Raw genomic sequence first — 22,779 nt, 5'->3', positions numbered from 1 at the left:
TCACAAAGCTCAGTTGGAATGGTTTTGAAGGTAATGGAGAGTAATATTAGAAGTAAATAATACACTATTGCCAAATCTACAATTTTGTTCAGAGATAATACAATTGCTTTGCAGGGAATACAGAAGATTTTTAACCTTAAAGGACATCCGAAGTGAAAATAAACGGATGAGAAAAACAATTGTATCTATCCTTCTCCGAAAATGACTTTTTTAGATATTCCAGGGTTATTTTATATTTAAATCTAGTTTTAACTTTTTGCTGTTTCATTGTCTCTGCTCAATGACACCTTCATTGAAGTATGCCAGAGCTCAAATCTATGAATTATTGACCCTTTTTATCTCTGTCCTACTCTCAGAAGCCATTGTCTGACAGGAAAATGTTTTATGGCTGTAGTTACTTATCAGTGAGGGTTATGCTATAGTCTGACCCAGTCCAACCCGGTCCCGACAGAAACTGTCACTTGCATACCTGATGTTTAACTCTTTCAGGCACAGAAAGTAAAAAAAGAACACAGCATAGTTATTTGTGTGATAGGCACTGTACATACACATGCGTATCTCATCATGTCACATGTCACCTTGGTTGTTCTTTAGAGGAATAATCTCTCATGTCCCTGACTGTCTGTCCCTCATTCCCAGTTGGACACCATTCTCTGATACTTAATGCATAAGACAACTGTGTTACTTTTTAATTGAGGAAGGCCTTCTCTTATCCCTCTCTGAACTCCAAACCTAATACTGCAACACTTCCTCCCCACATAAATGTTCTCATATTCACAAATCAAAAGCTTTTTGAAGTCTTCAGTTGGTCTTAAAGTGAATGAACAGTCACATCACCCTGGCAACAGTTGTGTCACTTCAGCAGAAATGAGGGGGACAGAGTGAAGGCACATGCCTCAGAGAGCTTCAGCCAGCAATGATTATGTTTGCCATTAGCCACTGGGCAGAGATAAGCTATCTTGAACTGCTCTCTGCAGTGAAAGTATTTGCTTTTATATAGAGAGAATGTGTGTGTTTCTTTCAAATGTTCTTTTATGTAACTAAGAGTAGTTCATGAAATTTTAGTTTTAAGAGTATAATACAACTTTAAAAATACTGGTGTCCCCCTGCAGCTGAGGCTCTTTGTGAATCTATCACCTGGTAAGAAATCTTTATAATTGCACAACAGTATGCTATCATTGACTTTAGACAAACCTTCGCAGTTCACCTAAATTCACAACCAAACTCTCTGAAATCACCATCTACCTACCCTCTGGCAGTTGGGATGTGCAGAACTGCAGCTGAAATTAATTGATAGGATCTTTGGGCTAGTTCACAATGCATCATGTCAGCTCAGTGTTTATACAGTTCTGTGGGGCTGTTCACAGCACTGCATTGTAACTGATCGTGTTATTCTCGCTGCATGCAGGCTTTGTATGTCCAGTCTATGTCCAGTCTCCATTGCAGTTCACACACACATTAGCACACATTTTTTATGCATCTGACCACTGTTAACCCATTCTTTATCTCATCCTTTTTCTCATCCACAATTTACACCTGTCCAAAATGCACTTCTTGGAGGCCAGACCTTTTTCATCTTTTTTAATCCTCCCCACTCCAGTCGCCTTAAATATCAGCATAACGGTTGTGCTAACTGTACAGATTAGCTTCATCAGCTCATTTCTTACATTGGAAATTATTTTTGCATCTTAATTTGCTTGAGTTAAAGTATCTTTACTACTTCATTCTTCCTTCCTTTGGTACTTATTTTTGACTGACATTTACCGTATTTCGCGCCGTATAAGACGCTCCGGAATATAAGACGCACCCAGGTTTAGAGGGCAAAAACCAGGGGAAAAAAAATACTAAACCTGGTGCGTCCATATTCCAGGAGCGTCTTATACATTTACTTATGTGTCTCCTCATGTGTGCTCCTGTGCCCCCCATATCCTCATGTGTCCTTCTGTGTGTCCTTCTATGCCTCCCATGTGTCCTCCTGTGCCCCCCATGTGTCCTCCTGTGTGTCCTAATGTGCCCCCCATGTGCCCCCATGTGTCCTGTGTCCTCATGTGCCCCCATGTGTCCTTCTGTGCCTCCCATGTGTCTTCCTGTGTGTCCTAATGTGCCCTCCATGTGTCCTTCTGTGCCCCCCATGTGTCCTGTGTCCTCATGTGTCCCCCCCACGTGTCCTGTGCCCCCCATGTGTCCTCCTGTGTGTTCTCATGTGCCCCCCATGTGTACTTCTGTGCCCCCCATGTGTCCTTCTGTGTGCTCCTGTGCCCCTATATGTCCTCCTGTGCCCCCCATGTGTCTTGTGTGCCCTAATGTGCCCCCATATGTGTGCTCCTGTGCCCCCCATATGTCCTCATTTGCCCCCCATGTGTCCTGTGTGCCCTAATGTGCCCCCATATGTGTGCTCCTGTGCCACCCATATGTCCTCCTGTGCACCCCATATGTCCTCTTCCCCCCCCCCAGCCTTCCTCCCTCCCACCTGCATCTCCTGGTCCCCCCCGGATGGAAATGTCAATAGCGGCAGCAACTTACCTTTGGCAGGCTCCTGCGCTGATCCTAGATCATTGCGCTGCCCCCCGCTAGCCTCCTCTGCCTCCCCCCTGCTTATCTGGCCCCCCCGGGTGAAGGAATAAGTAGCGGTAGCTTACCTCCGCAGTGCGCCCGCGATGACTGCAGACGTCCGTCTTCCAGGCACTTCTCGCTCTAGTGACCGGCTTGAACTGATGACGCGCAGTTCAAAGCCGGTCACTAGAGTGAGAAGTGCCTGGAAGACGGACGTCTGCAGTCATCGCGGGCGCACTGCGGAGGTAAGCTACCGCTACTTATTCCTTCACCCGGGGGGGGGGGCCAGATAAACAGGGGGGAGTCAGAGAAGGCTAGCGGGGGGCAGCGCAATGATATAGGTTCAGCGCAGGAGCCTGCCAAAGGTAAGTTGCTGCCGCTATTGACACTTCCATCCGGGGGGGACCAGGAGACTCGGGCAGGCATGGGGAAGGCAGGCAGGGAATCCCCAACATGGCGGCGGGTCGGCGGTTCGGAACGGCGGGCGTTATTAACCCTCCTGGCGGTTTGTCAAAATCCGCCAGGGGGCAGCAAATACGTTTTTTTTTTTTTTTTTTTAAATTTCTTCATGTAGCGAGACGAGGTCTCGCTACATGATAGCCGCTCAGCGGCATCCCCCCAACCCCACCCCAACTCCCCTTCAAAGAACGGGATCTCCTGGAGGGCTTCCCCCGTCGCCATGGCGACGGGGCGGGATGACGTCACCGACGTCATCGACGTCGTGACGTCAAAGGGGACTCCGATCCACCCCACAGCGCTGCCTGGCACTGATTGGCCAGGCAGGACACGGGGTCGGGGGGGGGGGGGCGGCTGCGGCAACGCGTATAGCGGCGGATCGGCGGGTAGCGGCGGCGATCGGGCACTGAACGCAGCTAGCAAAGTGCTAGCTGCGTGCAGCAAAAAAAAATTATGCAAATTGGCCCAGCGCTGCCTGAGCGGTGCCTCCCGGCGGCATAGCCCGTGCTCAGCACGGGCTAACCGCCAGGGAGGTTAAGTTGGGGATTCCCTGCCTTTGCCGTATAAGACGCAGGGACTTTTTCTCCCCATTTTTGGGGGAGAAAAAGTGTGTCTTATACGGCGACAAATTCGGTATTTATGCTATCAGAGACCATACAATATTTTTGTACTTAGATTATGCTATTCATTACTTGTGGCATCTACCCATTTATTTTTAATTTAAAATCTTTTTTTTTAGATATAGGCATCATCCTTTTTTATTGGTCTTTTGGTAAATTTATTGGTAAATTGGTAGTTTTGAGTTAAAATAAATTCTAACAGACACGCACCTATGAACGCAAATGGAGGAAATCCCTCCTCAACTCTGACTTCTTGGCGTACAAGGCCAACCTGCAGCTGTTCTATTCTGCATTAACTTATGCTAAACAAAAATACTTTGCTGCCCTGATCGGATCCCAAGCCTCCAACCCTCGGCACCTCTTCGCCACCTTCAACTCCCTCCTTAACCCCACCACTCCTCCCCCCACCTCCGCCCTCTCAGCCACTGAACTGTCCACCCACTTTACCGACAAAATAGCCAGCATCTGACGGGAAATCTCATGCCTCCACTCCACCACGTCTTCCTCTCCCACCAATACCTATTCCCCACCACACCCACCACTAACTGCCTTTACTCCTATCACAGAGGACGAAGTCAGCCGTCTCCTAGCCACTTCTCCTGCCACCTCCAGCCCCCTAGACCCTGTGCCATCCCAATGCCTTCGTCCTCACTTCCCTGTTCTGGATCCTGTCCTCACCTCTCTATTTAACCTCTCCCTCTCCACGGGTACCTTCCCCTCTGACTTCAAACAGGCCACTGTACTTCCCCTACTTAAAAAAAACCTCACTAGACCCCTCACTTCCATCCAGCTATCGCCCTATCTCCTTACTCCCTTTTGCATCTAAACTCCTGAAGCGTCTAGTCCACCAACGCATGACCCATTACCTTGACTCCAACTCCCTGTTTGACCCCCTACAATCAGGATATCGGCCAGGCCACTCCACCGAGACTGCCCTCACCAAGGTCGTCAATGACCTCACGCTTGCCAAGGTCAAAGGAAAATACACTATCCTTCTCCTCCTAGACCTCTCATCAGCATTCGACACTGTTGATCACTCCCTGCTTCTCCAGTCCCTGCAATCTGTGGGTATCCAAGACCTTGCCCTAGCAGGGTTTTCCTCCTACCTCTCAAATCGCTCCTTCATGACCTCCTTCAAACGTTCCTCCTCAACCTCCTTCCCACTTTCAGTTGGGGTCCCCCAAGGCTCTGTTCTTGGTCCCCTGCTGTTCTCCATTTACACCGCCTCCATCGGAAAACTCCTCTCCTCTCTGGGTTTCAACTATCACCTATATGCAGATGACACCCAGATTTACTTCCATACCACTGACCTCTCCACCACCACCATGGAGAAGGTATCCTCTGGCCTCTCGGCTATTTCATCCTGGATGTCTGCCAGGTTCCTAAAATTAAACCTGGATAAGACTGAACTCCTAATCTTCCCGCCACGTGCTCCTTTGCCCCCCCACTGACCTCTACGTCACTGTCAATGGCACAATCATTCGTCCAACCACACAAGCCCGCTGCCTGGGTGTCACTCTGGACTCAGCCCTCTCCTTCACCTCCCACATCCAAACCGTAGCTAGAGCCTGCTATTTCCACTTATGCAAGATCTCCAAGATCCGGCCTTTCCTGACCACAGAAACTGCCAAACTCCTTGTCCACACCCTCATCATCTCCCGCCTGGACTACTGCAACTCCCTCTTGTCGGGCCTTCCTCAAAACTGCATCGCCCCCCTACAATCCATCATGAACGCAGCATCCAGACTCATCTACTCCTCCCACCGCTCTGTCGCCATGACTCCCCTACGCAAATTCCTTCATTGGCTTCCAATTCACTTCAGAATCAGCTTCAAGATCCTATGTTTGGCATACAAATCCATACACAAGTCCTGCCCAACCTACATCTCTGACCTGGTCAGCAGATATAAACCTGGCTGTCCACTTCCCTCCTCCAACGACCTCCTCTTAACCACCCCACGCATCTCGCACTCCCATGCACGACTGCAGGATTTCATTAGAGCTGCCCCCATCCTGTGGAACTCTCTCCCACTGCCCATCAGGCTCGCTCCCACCTTCAACACCTTCAAAAAAGCACTCAAAACTCACTTCTTCAAGGAGGCCTACATCAACTCAATACTGCCCTAATCCTTTCTGCCAATAACTTCTGGATGCACCCCCTCCTTTCGTGTCACCAACCCCTCCCTCCAGATTGTAAGCCTTTGTCAGGGCCCTCTCCCCTTGTGTATCATACTTGACTGTGTGCACTTTACCCAGAATTTGGAACTGGTAATTTTTACCACTACCACTACCACTCTAGTTTATGATCTGGTATGTACTATTATCTGCATTGTGTTGTGTATCTTATTGCTATTACCTGTATTGTTGTATCTATGGTCTGTTACCTGTATTGTTCTGTCACCCCTGTTATCATTGTCTGTAATCCTATTTATTGTACAGTGCTGCGTAATATGTTGGCGCTATATAAATCTAATAAATAATAATAATAATAATAATAATAACATGGCCTTAAAGGGGAACTGAAGAGAGAGGTATATGGAGGCTGCCATGTTTATTTCCTTTTAAGCAATACCAGTTGTCTGGCAGCCCTGCTGATCCTCTGCCTCTAATACTATTAGCCATAGCCCCTGAACAAGCATGCAGCAGATCAGGTGTTTCAGACTTTAAAGTCAGATCTGACAAGACTACCTGCATGCTTGTTTCTGGTGTTATTCAGACACTACCGCAGAGAAATAGACCAGCAGGGCTGCCAGGCAACTGGTATTGATTATAAGGAAATAAATATGGCAGCCTCCGTATACCTCTTACTTCAGTTCCCCTTTAAGCCAATGTTCAAATGATGGTGGTTTTAGTTTTTTCCAATTTGTTGTGGTAAGATTTTTAGCCATTGTGGTTACATTAAAGAGAATCTGTATTGTTAAAATCGCACAAAAGTAAACATACCAGTGTGTTAGGGGACATCTCCTATTACCCTCTGTCACAATTTCGCCGCTCCTCGCCGCATTAAAAGTAGTCAAAAACAGTTTTAAAAAGTTTGTTTATAAACAAACAAAATGGCCACCAAAACAGGAAGTAGATTGATGTACAGTATGTCCACACATAGAAAATACATCCATACACAAGCAGGCTGTATACAGCTTTCCTTTTGAATCTCAAAAGATAATTTATGTGTTTACCTTCTGTCCCCTGCTTCTCTCATGCACTGAACATTACAGGCTTCCTGCAGACAGCTCTGCATGTGCCTGTGTTTGTAATTCCTCAGTATGTGTCAGCCAGCTACTTTCACAGCCTAACAGAGGAGGAATTTTATCCAGCTCTCTTCTATCACTGATAAGATAGCAGAGAAGCTGCTGGCTTATGTAGATAAAACACACACTGGAGTGTGCATAAAGGAACAGACCAGCAGGAAGAGTTGGCAGCCTTCCAGACACAGGCCGACAAGTCTGACAGGGGAAAGATACATTGATTTATTACAGACACCGTGATAGTACAAAGTGCTGCAGTGAGCCAGAACAGATTAGAATAGGTTTAGGAACTTGTAGAATGGTAGAAAAAACATTGTAATTTTTGTTACAGAGTCACTTTAAGTGTTTTCTCTGTGTATTCTTTTGTATCATCTTATATAGTCAAATTTGAGATGACTAAATTAATAAATTCACTGACATCTAAGATATGCAGTCACTCAGTTTCACCTACTCAACAATTGCCCGTCCTTAAAGGGACACTTAAAACTAAACCAAAAAAATAGAGTTTTACTCACCTGGGGCTTCTACCAGCCCCCTGCAGCTGCCCCGTGCCCACGCACTCTCGCTCGGATCCTCCTGTCACCGCTGGCAGCTACTTCCATTTTCGGCGACAGACCCAGCAGGCCTATCGGACATGTCACCGAAACTAGAACATTTAATAACAATAGCCACAAAATATGCTGAGTGTATTTTTGTTAGTTGGGGGGGGGGGGGGGGGGGAACGGGTGAGAGGGAGTATCCTGCCCGCTGGAGCCCCCTGCTGGCCATATAGCCTTTGTCTATATGCAACTGAAGCCCTCTCCAATGATTGGCTGAATTGCTCAGCCTCTGCTTAATTAAGTACTGCAGACTAGGTGTAATATATTTGCACTCCTTATTGGCTGACGGGCAGTCTGCCGACTATATATAAGTGGCAGAGTGCTGTCAGGGAGAGAGCATTTCTTTTGTGTGTGTGGTAAGTTGAAGGAGTAGTGGGGGCATGTTCCTGGTGGTGGGAGCTCCAGGGCTTGCCTACGCTCCCTTATTGTGTTACATGCAGGTTTTGGGGTCCCGAGCAGTGGCAGTGCTTGGGGCCCCTGCCTGTCATGTGCACTAGTGTTTGCATATTTTTGTTACCAGTTAGTTTCCTATTTGTTTACCGCCCTGAGCTGTTCTCTAGTGATGAGCACAGATTTCACATAATCGTAATTTTGCATCATAATTCACAATTACAATACAAAATCATAATAAGACATTTCAGGAAAAATAATAATTAATTTGTATGTGAATGTAAATGTAATCAGGAACCGTAATTTCCGCATCATTTTGTGCCCATTTAATAGCAAAGACCCGTACATGCTACCATCACCGAAATTGCCACGTATGTTAAGGGGAACAGTGGGAATTTCAAAAAGACCTCATAGTTTTTTTCGATAATCCATTTTGAAAATGCAAAGGAAATTTTTTTTTTTAACTGGCATTTTTCTGAGTTTAACCACTTCACCACTGAGGGGTTTTACCCCTTGAACACCAGAGCAATTTTCACCTTTCAGCGCTCCTTCCATTAATTCGTCTATAACTTTATTATTACTTATCCCAATGAAATGAACTATATCTTGTTTTTTTCGCCACCGATTAGGCTTTCTTTAGGTGGGACATTATGCCAAGAATTATTTTATTCTAAATGTGTTTTAATGGGAAAATAGGAAAAAATGTGGGAAAAAATTATTCCTTTTCAGTTTTCGGCCATTATAGTTTTTAAATAAAGCATGCTACTGTAATTAAAACCCATGAAATGTATTTAACCATTTGTCCCGGTTATAAAACCATTTAAATTATGTCCCTATCACAATGTTTGGCGACAATATTTTATTTGGAAATAAAGGTGCATTTTTTTCAGTTTTGCATCCATCCCTAATTACAAGCCCGCAGTTTATAAAGTAACAGTGTTATACCCTCTTGACATAAATATTTAAAAGGTTCAGTCCCTAAGGTAACTATTTATGTTTTTTTTTTATTGTATTTTTTTTTTTTAATTACAAAAAAAAAATAAAAAAATTGGGGAGTGTGGGAGGTAATGAGTTAATTTATTGTGTAAATGTAATGTTTGTTTATGTAAAATGCTTTTAGGGTGTAGTTTACTATTTGGCCACAAGATGGCCACAGTGTGTTTGTTTACATGCGACCTGTAAGCGTCCTTCCGGACGCTTACAGGAAGCAGTAGGAGGCTGGGAGAATCACTATGATCGCGCTGTTTCTAATAGAAGCAGCGCGATCATTGCGGGGGCTTAGATCAACGAACGGGAATGGATTTTCCCGTTCATTGATCTCCGTGCGAGCAGGCGGGGGCGTGCACGAGCGGCGGGTGCGCGCGCATGAGCGGCGGGAGCGGCGGTAGCGCGGAAGGTACGGATTTCTCCGTCCCTGGTTTTTTAGGGGGAAAAAAGGGACGGAGAAATTCGTTCCGCGGGGGTTTAAGTGGTTAAAAAACATTTTTCTTTGCATTGTTTAATTTGATTTTCTCAAAAACAAGTTCTTATTGAATTCTGTATTGCGTCTTACTATTCCCTTTATCATAAATTTTGATGATGATAGCAGTGACAATATCATGTGTAGGGGCTTTGCTATTTACTACAGCACACAATTATGTGGAATTACGAATGGATTTTGCAAAACATTTGCATTTCCGAATCTTAACTAGGCTGTAATAGTGAAAAATTACACCAAATTTAGTATAATCATAATTTTGGAAATGGTAAACCCCTTGATTCTATAACTATACTTTGTTTGCTAATAACATATATGTTTAATGCCCTATTAGCAGGTTGGTTGCTGAGATCACAAATGGTTCAGCTGTCTCTCTCTCCCTTATGCATTTTCTGACAGCCCAATTACCCCCTTGTTGTGCCCATCCCCATTTTAAGGATGCAATACAGAGAAATTGTACTCTGAACATATTAAAAAATGCATTTATAGACAAGTTGATACATTATCTGTCATTTTACCACATTTAAAAATAGACTTTTCCCTCTAACGTTAACTTTTTAAAAAAAACAATGCTTTCTTCTTGTTCCCACTGTCCTCCTTAACATACCCTGCAAATGTAGTGTTTCTAGCACATACGGGGGCTTTGCACTTAACCGCTAAAGTCGGCGGCCATTACATTTAAAATAATAACCATTAAAAAGGCGCTTGCGCAAAATACGTATTTTTGGGTGATTATTTTGCAGTTGATTCTCCTCCACCGTCCGGGTTGTGGTGCACTTTTTTCATGCTTTTAAAGAAATTGTGGCTGTAGAGATGCCTTGAAAGTTATGGCAGTTATGGCAGTATGGAAAAGCAGGTTCGCCTGTTTGCAAGCAACCAAATATTTGATGTTCGCTACATCACTACTGCAGAATGTGATTCTGCTGACTTTAATTTTACTTTGAAGTATTTAAAATTGATTTTCTCAAAAACTACAAGGGTTTTTTGAAAAAAAAAATCCTCTTGCTCCCACTTTTCTCCTTAAAGAAAAACTCTGACCAAGAATTGAACTTTATCCCAATTAGTAGCTGATACCCCCTTTTACATGAGAAATCTATTCCTTTTCACAAACAGGCCATCAGGGGGTGCTGTATGACGGATATTGTGGTGAAACCCCTCCCACAAGAAACTCTGAGGACCGTGGTACTCCTGGCAGTTTCCTGTCTGTGAACCTTGTAGCATTATGGGAAATAGCTGTTTCCAGCTGTTTCCAGCTGCCAAACAAGCATACAGCAGCTACATCACCTGCCAGGAGTAAAAATGTCACCATGTAATAAATGTCAGAATGTAAATCAGGAAGAGGAAAGATTTTACAATGGGTAAACACTGACTGAATCTATTATACAGAATTATTATAAAAATGAAGCACGTTTTTATTACATTATTTTCACTGGAGTTCCTCTTTAACATACCCGCAAATGTAAGTCTAATTTTAGAATCATAAAATTGCCATCCATTGAAAGTAATGTTAAATGCGAAAGCAAATTTTTACCACAATATTTTACACACTTCAGTCAGAACACCTGATCTGCATTCTTCTTTAGGATCTTTAGCTAAAAGTATTAGAGGCAGAGGATTAGCAGGACAGCCAGGCAATGTGCATTGTTTAAAGGTAACCTAAACTGAGAGGGATATGGATGTTTCCTTTTAAACAAAACCAGTTGCCTGGCAGTCCTGCTGATTTATTTGGCTGCAGTAGTGACTGAATCACACACCTGAAACAAGCATGCAGCTAACCCAGTCTGGCTTCAGTCAGAGCACCTGATCTGCATGCTTGTTCAGGGGCTGTGGCTGAAAGTATTGGAGACACAGGATCAGCAGGAGAGCCTGGCAACTGGTATTATGTTAAAAGGAAAAATCCAAAAGGAAAAATCCATATCCTTCTCAGTTTAGGCTCCCTTTAAAAGGAAATACATGTCAGCCTCCATATCCCTCTCACTTCAGATGTCCTTTAATGAGCAGCTTCTTAAAGCTATTTAGTTTCTTACTTGTATCTGATGTCGTTCAGTAGTCCATCCGTTGTGTGATATTTCTGTATGATCCTCATTTGCTTCTCACAGTCAACAGGGGAGGTACAGGAAGGTCCAGCTGTGTGGTGGATGAATATTTTCTTCAATGAAGAGTCCAAGGGTACTATAGACTTTGCGCACTTGTGGTCTTCGGCTAGCCATCCGTGTTTGGATACTACAGTTAAATCTGTACAGTCTATGGGCAGAAAACAGGTGGCATTAGTAATAAACTTGTATACAGGGCTACCATTAAGGCAAAGGAGGCAGCTGCCCCAGGGCCCCAGAGCTTGTAGGGGCCCCCAGTGGCTACAAGAGGAAAAAAAAATTTCAAATCGGCCTGATAGTTTGAGAAAATCGATTTTAAAGTTTCAAAGGAAAAAAAAATACACATTTAAAAACCAGCCGACTTTAATGGTTAATAGCAAATCCACCTTAAATGCTAGAAACCCTAAATTTGCAAGACATGTTAAGGAGATCATTGGGAATAAGAGGAAAAAACAATTTTTCAAAAAGACCTTATAGTTTTTGAGAAAATCGATTTTAAAGTTTCGAAGGAAAAAAGTATACTTTTAAATGCGGTAAATGTCACTTTTAGTACCTAACGGTAGTGTCATTTTACATGCATCAAACGAAAGAGCAATAAATTTCCTGACAGGGTTTCCAGGGGGCCCATACGCAGCCGCAGCTCTTTATTGCGCAGCCGCAATATGGCTGTATGAAGATCCCTGGCATTTTTTTCCTATTTTCCCAATTTTTTTTTTATGTTTAGAGTGTGGGAATTTGTTTTTTTTTAAATTATGTGGGGTCCCCCCTCCTGAAACTTTTTAACCCCTTGTCCCCCATGCAGGCTGGGGTAGCCAGAATGTGGAGCTCCGACCGATTGGGGCTTCAAACCCTGACTATACCAGCTGCAAAAAAGGTCCCTTAATACCAATTTTTGCTCCGGGGTATCTGTTGGGGGGGCCCCCCAGGTTTATTTTGCCCTGGGGCCCCATTGTTGCTTAAACCGGCCCTGCTTGTATAGTAAAATATCCTAACTGGAAATATTTGCTAAACATTAGGGCCCATTTTCATTGGCATAATAACTGAGGAGCTTGGGGCCCCGGTGTGAGTTTTACATAGGACCCCGAGTTCTCTATTAATATGAAGACCCATAACCTACCAAGGACAGTTTCAGTTTTAGAGAGGTTTAATTAGAATAAGGAAACAGGCAGTTAAAATGAACCCGAGGTGAAAGTGATCTGGAGGCTGCCATATTTGTTTCCTTTTAATCACTACCCGTTGCCTTGCTGTCCTGCTGATCTATTTGGCTGCAGTAGTGTCTGGATAACGCCAGAAACAAGCATGCAGCTAATCTTGTCAGTTCTGACAATAATGTCAGAAACGCCTGATCTGCTGCATGCTTGTTCAGGGGCTATGACTAAAAGAATTAGAGGCAGAGGCAGGACAGCCAGAGGCAGGACAGCCAGACAGCTGGTATTGCTTAAAAAGACAACTGAAATGAGAGAAATATGGGGGCTGCCATATTTATTTCCTTTTAAAGGGAACCAGGACGAAGCACCCTTGTGTATTTTACCATATATATCAGTAAGAGCATTAGAGAAAACACTTACCCTGCTCTCTGCTTCATTCTCACTGCTAAAAGTGTCTGTTATCAGCTGGGATAAGAATCCCGGACTGAGAATTCAATCTGGCTTTGCTGGGAATGATTATTGCTGAGTCATTATAGCAGAGCCACAAGGGGGCAGGCTTGGGCTTGTAAAGACACCAGAGAAGACAGACTCAGCTATAATCTTTCCGTGGCAAAGCTAGACTGAGTGCTCAGTCGGAGATCTTATCAGAGGTGATAACAGTCAGGTTAAACAGAGAACAATAAAACAAAGAGCAGATTAGGTGTTTACTGTCATGTTCCCACTGATTTATAAGGTAAAATACAAGAGGGTGCTTCATCTCTGGTTCTCTTTAAGCAATACCAGTTTCCTGGCTGTTTGCTGATCCTCTGCCTCCAATACTTTCTCAGATCTAAGATTAGCTGCATGCTTGTTTCTGGTGTGATTCAGGCACTACTGCAGTCAAATAGATAAGCAGGGCTGCCAGGCAACGGTTATTGTTTAAGAGGAAATAAATATGGCAGCCTCCATATACTTCTCATTTCAGTTGCACTTTAAGGATTACTACTATTTAATGCACATGTAGAGGTGATCATTACCAGTATAGCACCAATAAAAAGCTAAGAAGATGGATAAAGTAGAGCGCCTAGTGGGCCCCTCTGGTCCAGGGGCCCCAGTGCGGTTGCAACTTTTGCATCCCCTATTGCTGCACCACTGTCCCTGTTGTCTCTGTAAATTAGTTACATTCCAGCTTAATTTTTTCCATCAGTACTTTAATAAATTAGACAATATCAAATGGTTTCCAAGAGAAACTTCTCTACATTTTGAAAGCCTGAGTCTTTGGTAAAACCAAATTATAAGTCACTTGTGCACAGCTGTTGCGAGCTTCTCACGATACAACTTCCATCATAACTATCACTCTGCAGAAAGGTCTTACATTGTGAGTAAAAATGTTGTACATAGCAAGGAAATGAGCAGCGCTACTTAAAAACAGACTAGTGCCTACCTGCAAAAGAGTGCCAGCCCCACTTGTGGGGTCGAATACACACCGAGCATACACACGACCTGTCTACCACTAGAGGAGGATGTTGGTTTCCATTAACAGCTTGCATGCAACCTATTAAGTACTCGTCCCTCCCACTGCGAAGAAGTCAATCCTCCATGGGAGGGGCCTAACACTAACACTAAAAATGTTGTGCCAATTGAATATGACCACATCATCATTTTGATTACCTAATTCCACCTCTGCCATGTTTTGCTCCTCCCCCAAAGCTGTGTTGTTTATCTACCATCCCTCCTTCATTACATCTATGCCCCGCCCCTCTTTGGCTTCATTTTATGCGACACATTGCTCTACCCCCTAACCAAGTGTTTATTACTGGAACATGCCTAATCTTTTAAAGGATACCTGACTTAACATATGACATGATGAGATAGACATGTGTCTGTACAGTGCCTAGCACACAAATAATAACTAGGCTGTGCTCCTTTTTTTCTTTCTCTGCTTGAAAGAGTTAAACATCAGGTATGTAAGTGGCTGACTCAGTCCTGACTCAGACAGGAAGTGACTACAGTGTGACCCTCACTGATAAGAAATTCCAACTATAAGACACTTTCCTAGCAGAAAATGGCTTCGGAGAGCAAGAAAGAGATAAAAAGGTCCAATAGTTCAGCTCTGGGATACTTCAATGAAAAATAATAAAACAGTACAAACTTATAGAAAATAAAACTGTGGAATATCTTAACAGTCATTTTTAGGAGAAGGAGGATAGATACAATTGTTTATTTCATTAGTTTATTTTCACTTTTGGTGTCCTTTAAATTGTGTAAGGACATATAGTCAAATGTAATACATTGTATAGAATACCCAATTTTACATTAATTATCCCTGATCTCAGCAGCATCAGAAAAACGTCTTCTATCTATATATTGCTGTATATTTATATGTAGCCTCAGCCTTCCATTTACATTCAGTTTAGGCTGTTTAGTTATGCAGCCTTTTTCTCCCAGTAGTCTCTGGGAGACCAGGTGTTGTTTCTGCTCGCTTTAAAAGAAGCAAACATTCCACAGAGCTGAACCTGACAGCAGTAAACATGTCGCCACCACTGATAAATGTAAGAATGTAAGAAATTTAAAGGGGAACTGAAGTAAGAGGTATACGGAGGCTGCCATATTTATTTCCTGTTAAACAATACCAGTTGCCTGGCAGCCTTGCTGGTCTATTTCTCTGCAGTAGTGTCTGAATAACACCAGAAACAAGCATGCAGCTAGTCTTGTCAGATCTGACTTTAAAGTCTGAAACACCTGATCTGCTGCATGCTTGTTCAGGGGCTATGGCTAATAGTATTAGAGGCAGAGGATCAGCAGGGCTACCAGGCAACTGGTATTGCTTAAAAGGAAATAAACATGGCAGCCTCCATATCTCTCTCTCTTCAGTTCCCCTTTAAGAAAGTATAAAAGTAATATTGTAAAAAAAAAGTGGAGAAGAGCCAGGCGGCAGGTGGCCTAAACAGTTTGTCCCAATTGGCATGGCCATCCCCTGTATGCATGTAACTTGTACATTGTCTATATAGTTTATTTCATAATGCATCACACCAGGTAAGTCAGAGTACATGCAAGTAATGTACCTGAAAATCCATGCATACATTCCATCCTGCAAAACCCATTGAGATCCTAGGCCTACACCACCGGCCTGCCTGTCCGCCCGTTGCGCATTGGGCTCTCAGGACCGATCCAAATGATGCCACGCTGCCTGTGCATTACCACAACTATACACCACTGGTCAGAGATGGGTCTTTGATGAATATCACACCGTCCTTAGGTTTGCTGCTATTGGGCATGACAGACAGGACCCTGCAGTGATGAATTGGTGAGACCTAGCCTTTATACTTCTTACTTCCTATGGACTTTGCTTGCTTGACTAACATTGTGATGCTGCTTCTGCTGTTCATACTGCTAAGAGCTCGTAAGGATTGATGATTCCTTTTATCCAATGTGGCAGTGTATCTGCTTGCTGGCTCGACATCATTTCTCAAGCTTTGCATGTAGCATATAAGAACTTTGAACTTTGATTTTTTGCCGGATTTTTTTGCCCTTACTCCAAGAACTTATCAGTGGCTAGTGTGAGTGGTGCACCTGGTGTGCGTGGATCTAGATGGTTGCATGGTGGGGTGGCCATCCCATGTGTTTTTAATTTAACTTATGTATTTGTATTAATAAACTTTCTCTATTTTTCAAATTTATTGATGTCTATATGGTATTTATATCACACTAGTCAATATTTATAAGCCACGTCCTACAATTTTTGGATATACATTTCATAAACACTGGTTTATAAAACTTCTACAACATATTTATTTTTATAGAACGGCATAACACAGTGTGCAGGCAGATTTTTTTCTTGCTCCCTTGGTCTCTGACAGATGCCCAAAAGATAACCTGAACAGCAGAGACTGAAACACCTATGCTTTTAAAATAACAGAACATTAATTCTGCTACCTAAATGAGTAGAGATGATCAATGGATTGCAAACGTTGTATAGGTTGATGCAAATGTGTGTAATTTTCATGCAGCTTGAAATTGGACCTATCAATTGCAGCTGATTCTAATTAGAGCAATTCCAAGCCAGATATAATTCATCTGGCTCTCTTCAAAAATCGTAGTAGGTATGGTTCTCCAAGACAGTACTGGGTACCTTGTAACACCTCCTATTTTTTTGCATTAGCAGTGATGGCCCAACTTGGTAGATTTGGCCAAAAATGTTCTTAGCATTATGCAAAGTAGGGAACACATGTTTTATTGTGGGCAACTTTTTCCGTTCAAAATCTGTTTACGTCAATAGCAAAACAAGTGTGAGCAGCAGTGATATCGTATATACTTTTTTACATACAGCAAAGTCCCAAGTATCCGACACCCGCGGGGATCGCCTGATGCCGGATACATGTGCTTGCCACTTGCTTGAATAACCAGCTAAAAAAGCACAAACCTCCCTTTGCAAATACTCACCGAGCTTCCAGTGATGTCTGGCAGCCTCCCCTTACCTCCTTGCGAGTTCCTAATGGCTTTCTGGCATCCTCCGTGCATGCACCATGTCATGTGACAAGCTGGCTTCCGTGCACCGTGCCGGAAAGTAACTAGGAGCCCGTAGGGAGGTACGGGGAGACTGCCAGACATTGCTGAAGCTCACTGCACTTGGCTACACAACTTCTGAGTTACTCCTACCTGTATTATTGCCTGAGGAAACGGGCTAGAGACCTGCGAAACGCATTGCATTTGTTCTGGAGTACGAATTAAATCTTGTTTAAACCATACATAGTGGTTGTGCTTGGTTTTGGGGAGGTAAGTCCACTCTTGCCCCTCAATTTTTAACTGTGTTTACCTATGATCAATTTCTACTCTGCTGGCGCCTCTGTTTCCATTGCAATTGCTGGAGTCCCAGTAAGTATTTAAAATGCCTCCGAAACCCCCCAGCATTCCCCAAAAGTGCAGTCCCCATTATCCCTCAGGCATGACGATTAGTTGAGACTTCTGGTTGCCTTAATTCCAGATAACAGGGACTTTGCTGTAGATTGTTTATGACCTATTACAGGTATACTATGCAGTCACATGACACACATCACACTCCTAACACTCCTAACAGTTCTCAAAAACCTTTGTCCAGTAAGTCCCAGTTTTGACTCTATCTATGTACATAAGATAGATAGATAGATAGATAGATAGATAGATAGATAGATAGATAGATAGATAGATAGATAGATAGTACAAAACATTCACTAAGTACTGGTATATTGGCTCCAAGAATGGATCTTGAGGATTAGTAATAGTCATTATGAATGAGTAAATAATATGGACATTTTGAATACATCGGAATGAAACCAAAAGGTTAAAAGTTTTAGCCTTGCATAATAAGGACATATATGGTCATAATATACCAAAATGCCATTAATATATGTACCAAGTGAGGGGATAAGCATAAGTGGTATGAACAGTGTTTAAGCAGCTTTGTCATGTTCTTGTCTGAGTGCACTACCAAATTATACATCTACACAACATGAAAAAAAACACTGCAAACTTACCCTGGGCATGTAGGGTGGTGCAGAGCACAGACAGGAGGACAAGCACGAGAATCATGGTGACACCGGGATATACAGGAAGTCAGATGACTCTACAAGAGAGAAAGAACTTTTGAAAATCAGGTACAGTTAAAATGGTTCAACAAGTGTGAAATCAATTTAAAAATGTGCAGTAAGACACTCACATAGCACAGGATTGTCATCAGGATGATGCCACAGGTGTTTTTTTTTTCACCTTCTGTGTAAAAAGCATTAGTTTGTAATCCTAAAGGCAGAGAGTAATACAATACAGAGCCAGGTCATCTCAACTAAGGGCCGTTTAGACAGGCATCACACAGTTTCTAGCTCAAATGCTTTTCTGCTAGTGATCAGAAAAACATTTGGCAATTGGCAGCCTTCAGTGGTTTTAGTTATTGGGAAAAAGAACTGTGATATATATTCAGTCCCCATAAGAACCTCCCCAATAAGAAAAATTCGGATTTTGCGAGTTGTAGCTTCATTGAACCAGGCGAAATTGAAGAAACTCAACATTTCACCCTGAAGTATTGAGACTCATCTCTGTCAGGGTTCCAAACAGCTCCTGGAAAACCTTTCAAGTAGTATGTCCTACAGAATGACTTTATTTTGTTCACACTTATTCCAAATTTGATTGCTTTGGTTCTGTTTAATGCTGTAGCGCTCTGATATCTCTGCTACTCCAGCCAGTCCACTGAGAGGAAGCTACATGCCACCCCAATGGCACCTCTGCTATGAAGGAGACAGTAGAGAAAAAGAGAGAGAGAGAGAGAGAGAGAGAGAGAGAGCACTCAAAATGGATATTCCATCTGAAGCACTTTTGTCCTGTCTGAAGCCTTATAAAAATATTTTTTTTATGAGACATTTATCTTTAGCACTATCAGCAGTGCTAAAATGCTGCATTCCCATATGGGGGACGCTGTTCCACATCTTTCAAAGTCGTGGATTTTGCTGCCCGGGAAGGAAGAGCTTTGGGCTGTAGCTCTGCCTCCATTAGCGTCAATCCCCACTGATCACCCCCTCTCCCCGCCCCTCTCAGTGAAAGAAGACTGAGAGGGGCGGGGAGAGGAGGCGATCAGTGGGGATTAACGCGGGTAGAGGCAGAACTACAGCACAAAGCTCTGCCTCTACACGGAAGTGATCCCCACATTTTGCCCTGGGGATTTGGGGGGTTTAATGATATAATTCTGCTGCAGGAATGCTGATAGTGCTAAAGATAAATGTCTAATAAATAAAAAGATGATTTTTATAAGGCTTCAGACTCTCTTTTAAGCCAAGGAGCAGGCTTGTCAGTAGTGTCCTTTCTGTAGTGGAATCCATCTGCTTCCACTCCTCTGCTCATTATCAATCACAAGCTTCAGCTAGAATATCCATAAGAGTATTTCCAACACATCCTAAATTGAGATCTGTCCTCGACCAGCTGGCCAAATTGATACATGCACATTTTGAGTGCACTCTCTCTCTTTTTCCCTATGGTCTTTTTCAGATTCCGCCGGCTTGCACGGAACTAGAGCAGCACCAATATTGTTTCTGATCGCTCCTCCCGAGAATTCTGGAGTCTATACAAAACAAGACATCTGCCAAGAAGGAGTCATTTCTTGTCAGCTAAACTCCGTTGCTATGAAATGTGAAGACTCAGATACTTCACAAATTCCCCATTAGACCCCTCTCTATATTATATCTGAATGGAGATCTGTTCGGAGGTTTAGGCTTCCTTTGAAAATTACACATACAGAGGAATGTTGTTTTGAGGGGGGGGGGGGGTATAGTTATCTGAGAGGTCTTCTGATCCCCAACAGGGAAGACTGATAAGATAACATAGATGGAATTAGGAGGACTTAATGTCTGTGGAGTGGTGGAGCTATTTTACAGTAGGAGATCCTGAGTGAAAAATTACCTCAGATCCCCCTAATGCTTTATGCATTTTATTATTGTACTTTGCCCTATTTTTGCCACTCTAAGTTTCTGTATAGCAAACCACTACTTGCTAAACCTGAATACACATTTACAAATATACTGAAGACTGTGTAATGAGCCTAAAGCAAACCTGACGTGAGAGGGATATGGAGGCTGACAAATATATTTCCTTTTAAAGAATACCAGTTGCCTGGCAGCTCTACTGATTTATTTGGCTGCAGTAGTGTCTAAATCACACACCTGAAACAAGCATGCGGATAATCCAGCCACACTTCAGTCAGAAATACCTGATCTGCTGCATGCTTGTTTAGGGTCTATGGCTAAAAGTGTTAGAGGCAGAGGATCAGCAGGACAGCCAGGCAATGTGCATTGTTCAAAAGGAAGTAATATCGCAGATTTCATATTCCACTCACTTCAGGTGTGCTTCCATTTTAATATTGGTAATCTTAAAATGAGCCAAAAAATTATTATGGGTCTGATCTAATTTACTTTTTCTCAAAGCGTCCTTCTAATCTAGGTGATATTTTCTCACCAAATCAATAAAATGACTTTTATTTGAAATCAGCATGCAACAAAGTACTCAGAATAATTTTGGCAGTACGTTTTCAATCACAGAGTGCGGAAAAGTTATTTTAAACATAAAATGAAAAATGCTCTCCTAAGAGAAAAAATGAATTGGAACATTTTTATTTTTAGTAAATTTAAAATTTTTAGTTTGGTCATTTTTAGTAAACTGCCCTCTTAGGCTAGGTCCACACTAGACACAGTTGCAGGACGGACACTGCAGTCCGGATCCGGGGAAGATTAGGGGAAGTACCCACCGTACTGCAAACTGATGAAAGTGCATCAGTTTTTCATCAGTTTCCGTTCAGGTTTTTCCCTGACAGAAAACGTCTCCATCATTAGGAAGGAGTGGGAGGATTTTTTGGGCCAATCATAAAGCTCAGGCTATCTGTTTTAACATCCGTTTTTTGCCTGTGGAGCTGGAGATGCGTTTTCTCATTGCTTTCACTACCCCTGCGTGTATCCGTGGTCCTGATCCGTTGCGTGAAAATGCAGCAGATCCGGACCTTCCGTTCAGGTTTTGAGAACGGGTCCCCGCAAACGCAGATGGATCCGTTTTTTACTTGGGCGAGGCTGGCTGCTATTTTGAACATTAGTATCCGGGACTCTGTTTTTCATCAGGTTTGAAAAACGCAGCCACGGATACGTTTCCGGACCTAGTGTGGACCAGCTCTTAGTCTTACAAAATTAAAAAAGGAGTCATTGAAGTAGTGATGTACTAAAACCATGTAAGATACTAAAACTCTGTAATTGTCCTGATGCATTAAATCTTAGAGTGCGCATACACATCTTATTTTTGGTTGGCCAATTTTACAGAAAAAGTGAAAAACAAAATGAAAAAGAAATAAAAATGTTTTCTGCACCAGAACCAAGAAAACTTAAAAATTTAATGTACATTTTCTAACATTGTTGAATGCTTTGGTAAATGTTTTAATGCACGTGAACAGGTGATATATTCATAGATAATACATAATACAAGTACATAGGATACAGTCAGTATTAGTGCAGTTCATCAGAAAGGCAACTGCAATGCGATGAAATAGTCTGCTGACCACTTACCTCTCCTGAAATCTTCTGATGGCTCAGCTGCCTCCTCTCCTTCCCTTTATACTCCTCTCTGGCGGGGGGGTTGGGCCACCCATAATTAATGTAGGCAGCAAACTGTTAGTAACTAGTAATCTGCATTTGGAATTTCTTGTAAAGTTTAGCTGGGTCGGTCAGTTCTAAGTCATTATGTTGTAAACAGGGCTGTTAAAAGTCTCTATAATGTTCTTTACCAGTCAGAAGTATTTTCCAGGTCTATAGGGGTGAAAGGCTGCTGTATATCAAGTCACTTAGCTGTGCTTTCCCCAATCGCAGGAGATACTCTTGGCGTGCTCATGTGACTTATATTTATACTTTGTAACAAAACTATTTTTAAGATTCTTTTTTTTTAATTTATAAGGGATTTTTTTCCTGCACTTTAGCTTGGGAGATGGAATTATCGATGGATGAAATGGCTTAACCAGAGTTCTGATTTAATTCTTCAGCCTTCCCTGTGCTGATCTTGTGTCTCGTTGGGAATCCAGCAGAGGGAACTCTCCATGGTTCCATCTTCAGCCTCAGCTTGGATCCAGCCTATCTTGGTATCTTTCTACTCTAGCTGCAAACAGGGTGATACCATTCCTTGAAATGTTTTTTTCTCAGTAGAATACATTTAAAGGGACCTGAACACAACTTAAAAATGGAATATGAACTTACCTGGGGCTTGAGGAACTTCAACACCCCCCTCCGTAGTCCGTGAGGTCCCTCGGCGTCCTCTGGGCTCCCTCCCTTCTTCCCCTAGTCGCACAACTTCAGCAGGAGTCATGTGCAGCTGCGCATGCATGGCCCCCTCCACACGCACCATCTTGCTAATGCGTCCATCACCGCTAACTTTCTGCGTACGTGCAGCTCTCGAAAGACAGAACCCCACGTGTGCAGAAAGCTCAAGGCGATGGTCACTCGCAAGAACGGAGGGAGCCCAGAGAATGCCAAGGGACCTCACGGACTATGGGGGGGGGGGGGGCAGGTAAGTTCATATTCAATTTTTAAGTTGTGTTCAGGGTCCCTTTAAGTTCAATGTAGAAAACAGAACCATAATCGTTACAGGAAAAAAGATCTCTGCACTAGGGATGGTCAGTGAGATACAAATCATTCCGAGTTCATACAGTATTATGCAAATTATGTCTGCA

At 43.0% G+C, this 22,779-nt stretch overlaps 1 protein-coding gene across 1 annotated transcript in view; it reads right to left on the bottom strand.

Annotated features, from left to right (window-relative positions):
* LOC137527210 (peptidoglycan-recognition protein 3-like) overlaps positions 1 to 22,454 on the bottom strand; it is a 31,738-nt gene extending 9,284 nt beyond the window's left edge. The window contains exons 1-2 of the mRNA XM_068247714.1: positions 22,307 to 22,454; positions 11,368 to 11,584 (exon numbers count right to left, since the gene is read on the bottom strand). Of these exons, the coding sequence (XP_068103815.1) occupies positions 11,368 to 11,584; positions 22,307 to 22,454 (365 nt within the window). The remainder of the gene's footprint in view (positions 1 to 11,367; positions 11,585 to 22,306) is intronic.
* Positions 22,455 to 22,779: the final 325 nt, after the last annotated feature.

The sequence above is a fragment of the Hyperolius riggenbachi genome, chromosome 8 (genome assembly GCF_040937935.1).
Source record: "Hyperolius riggenbachi isolate aHypRig1 chromosome 8, aHypRig1.pri, whole genome shotgun sequence".
In the NCBI taxonomy this organism is placed as follows: Eukaryota; Metazoa; Chordata; class Amphibia; order Anura; family Hyperoliidae; genus Hyperolius; species Hyperolius riggenbachi.
Note: the sequence above shows the minus strand (reverse complement) of the source record. Positions and strands in the feature narration are given on the sequence as shown.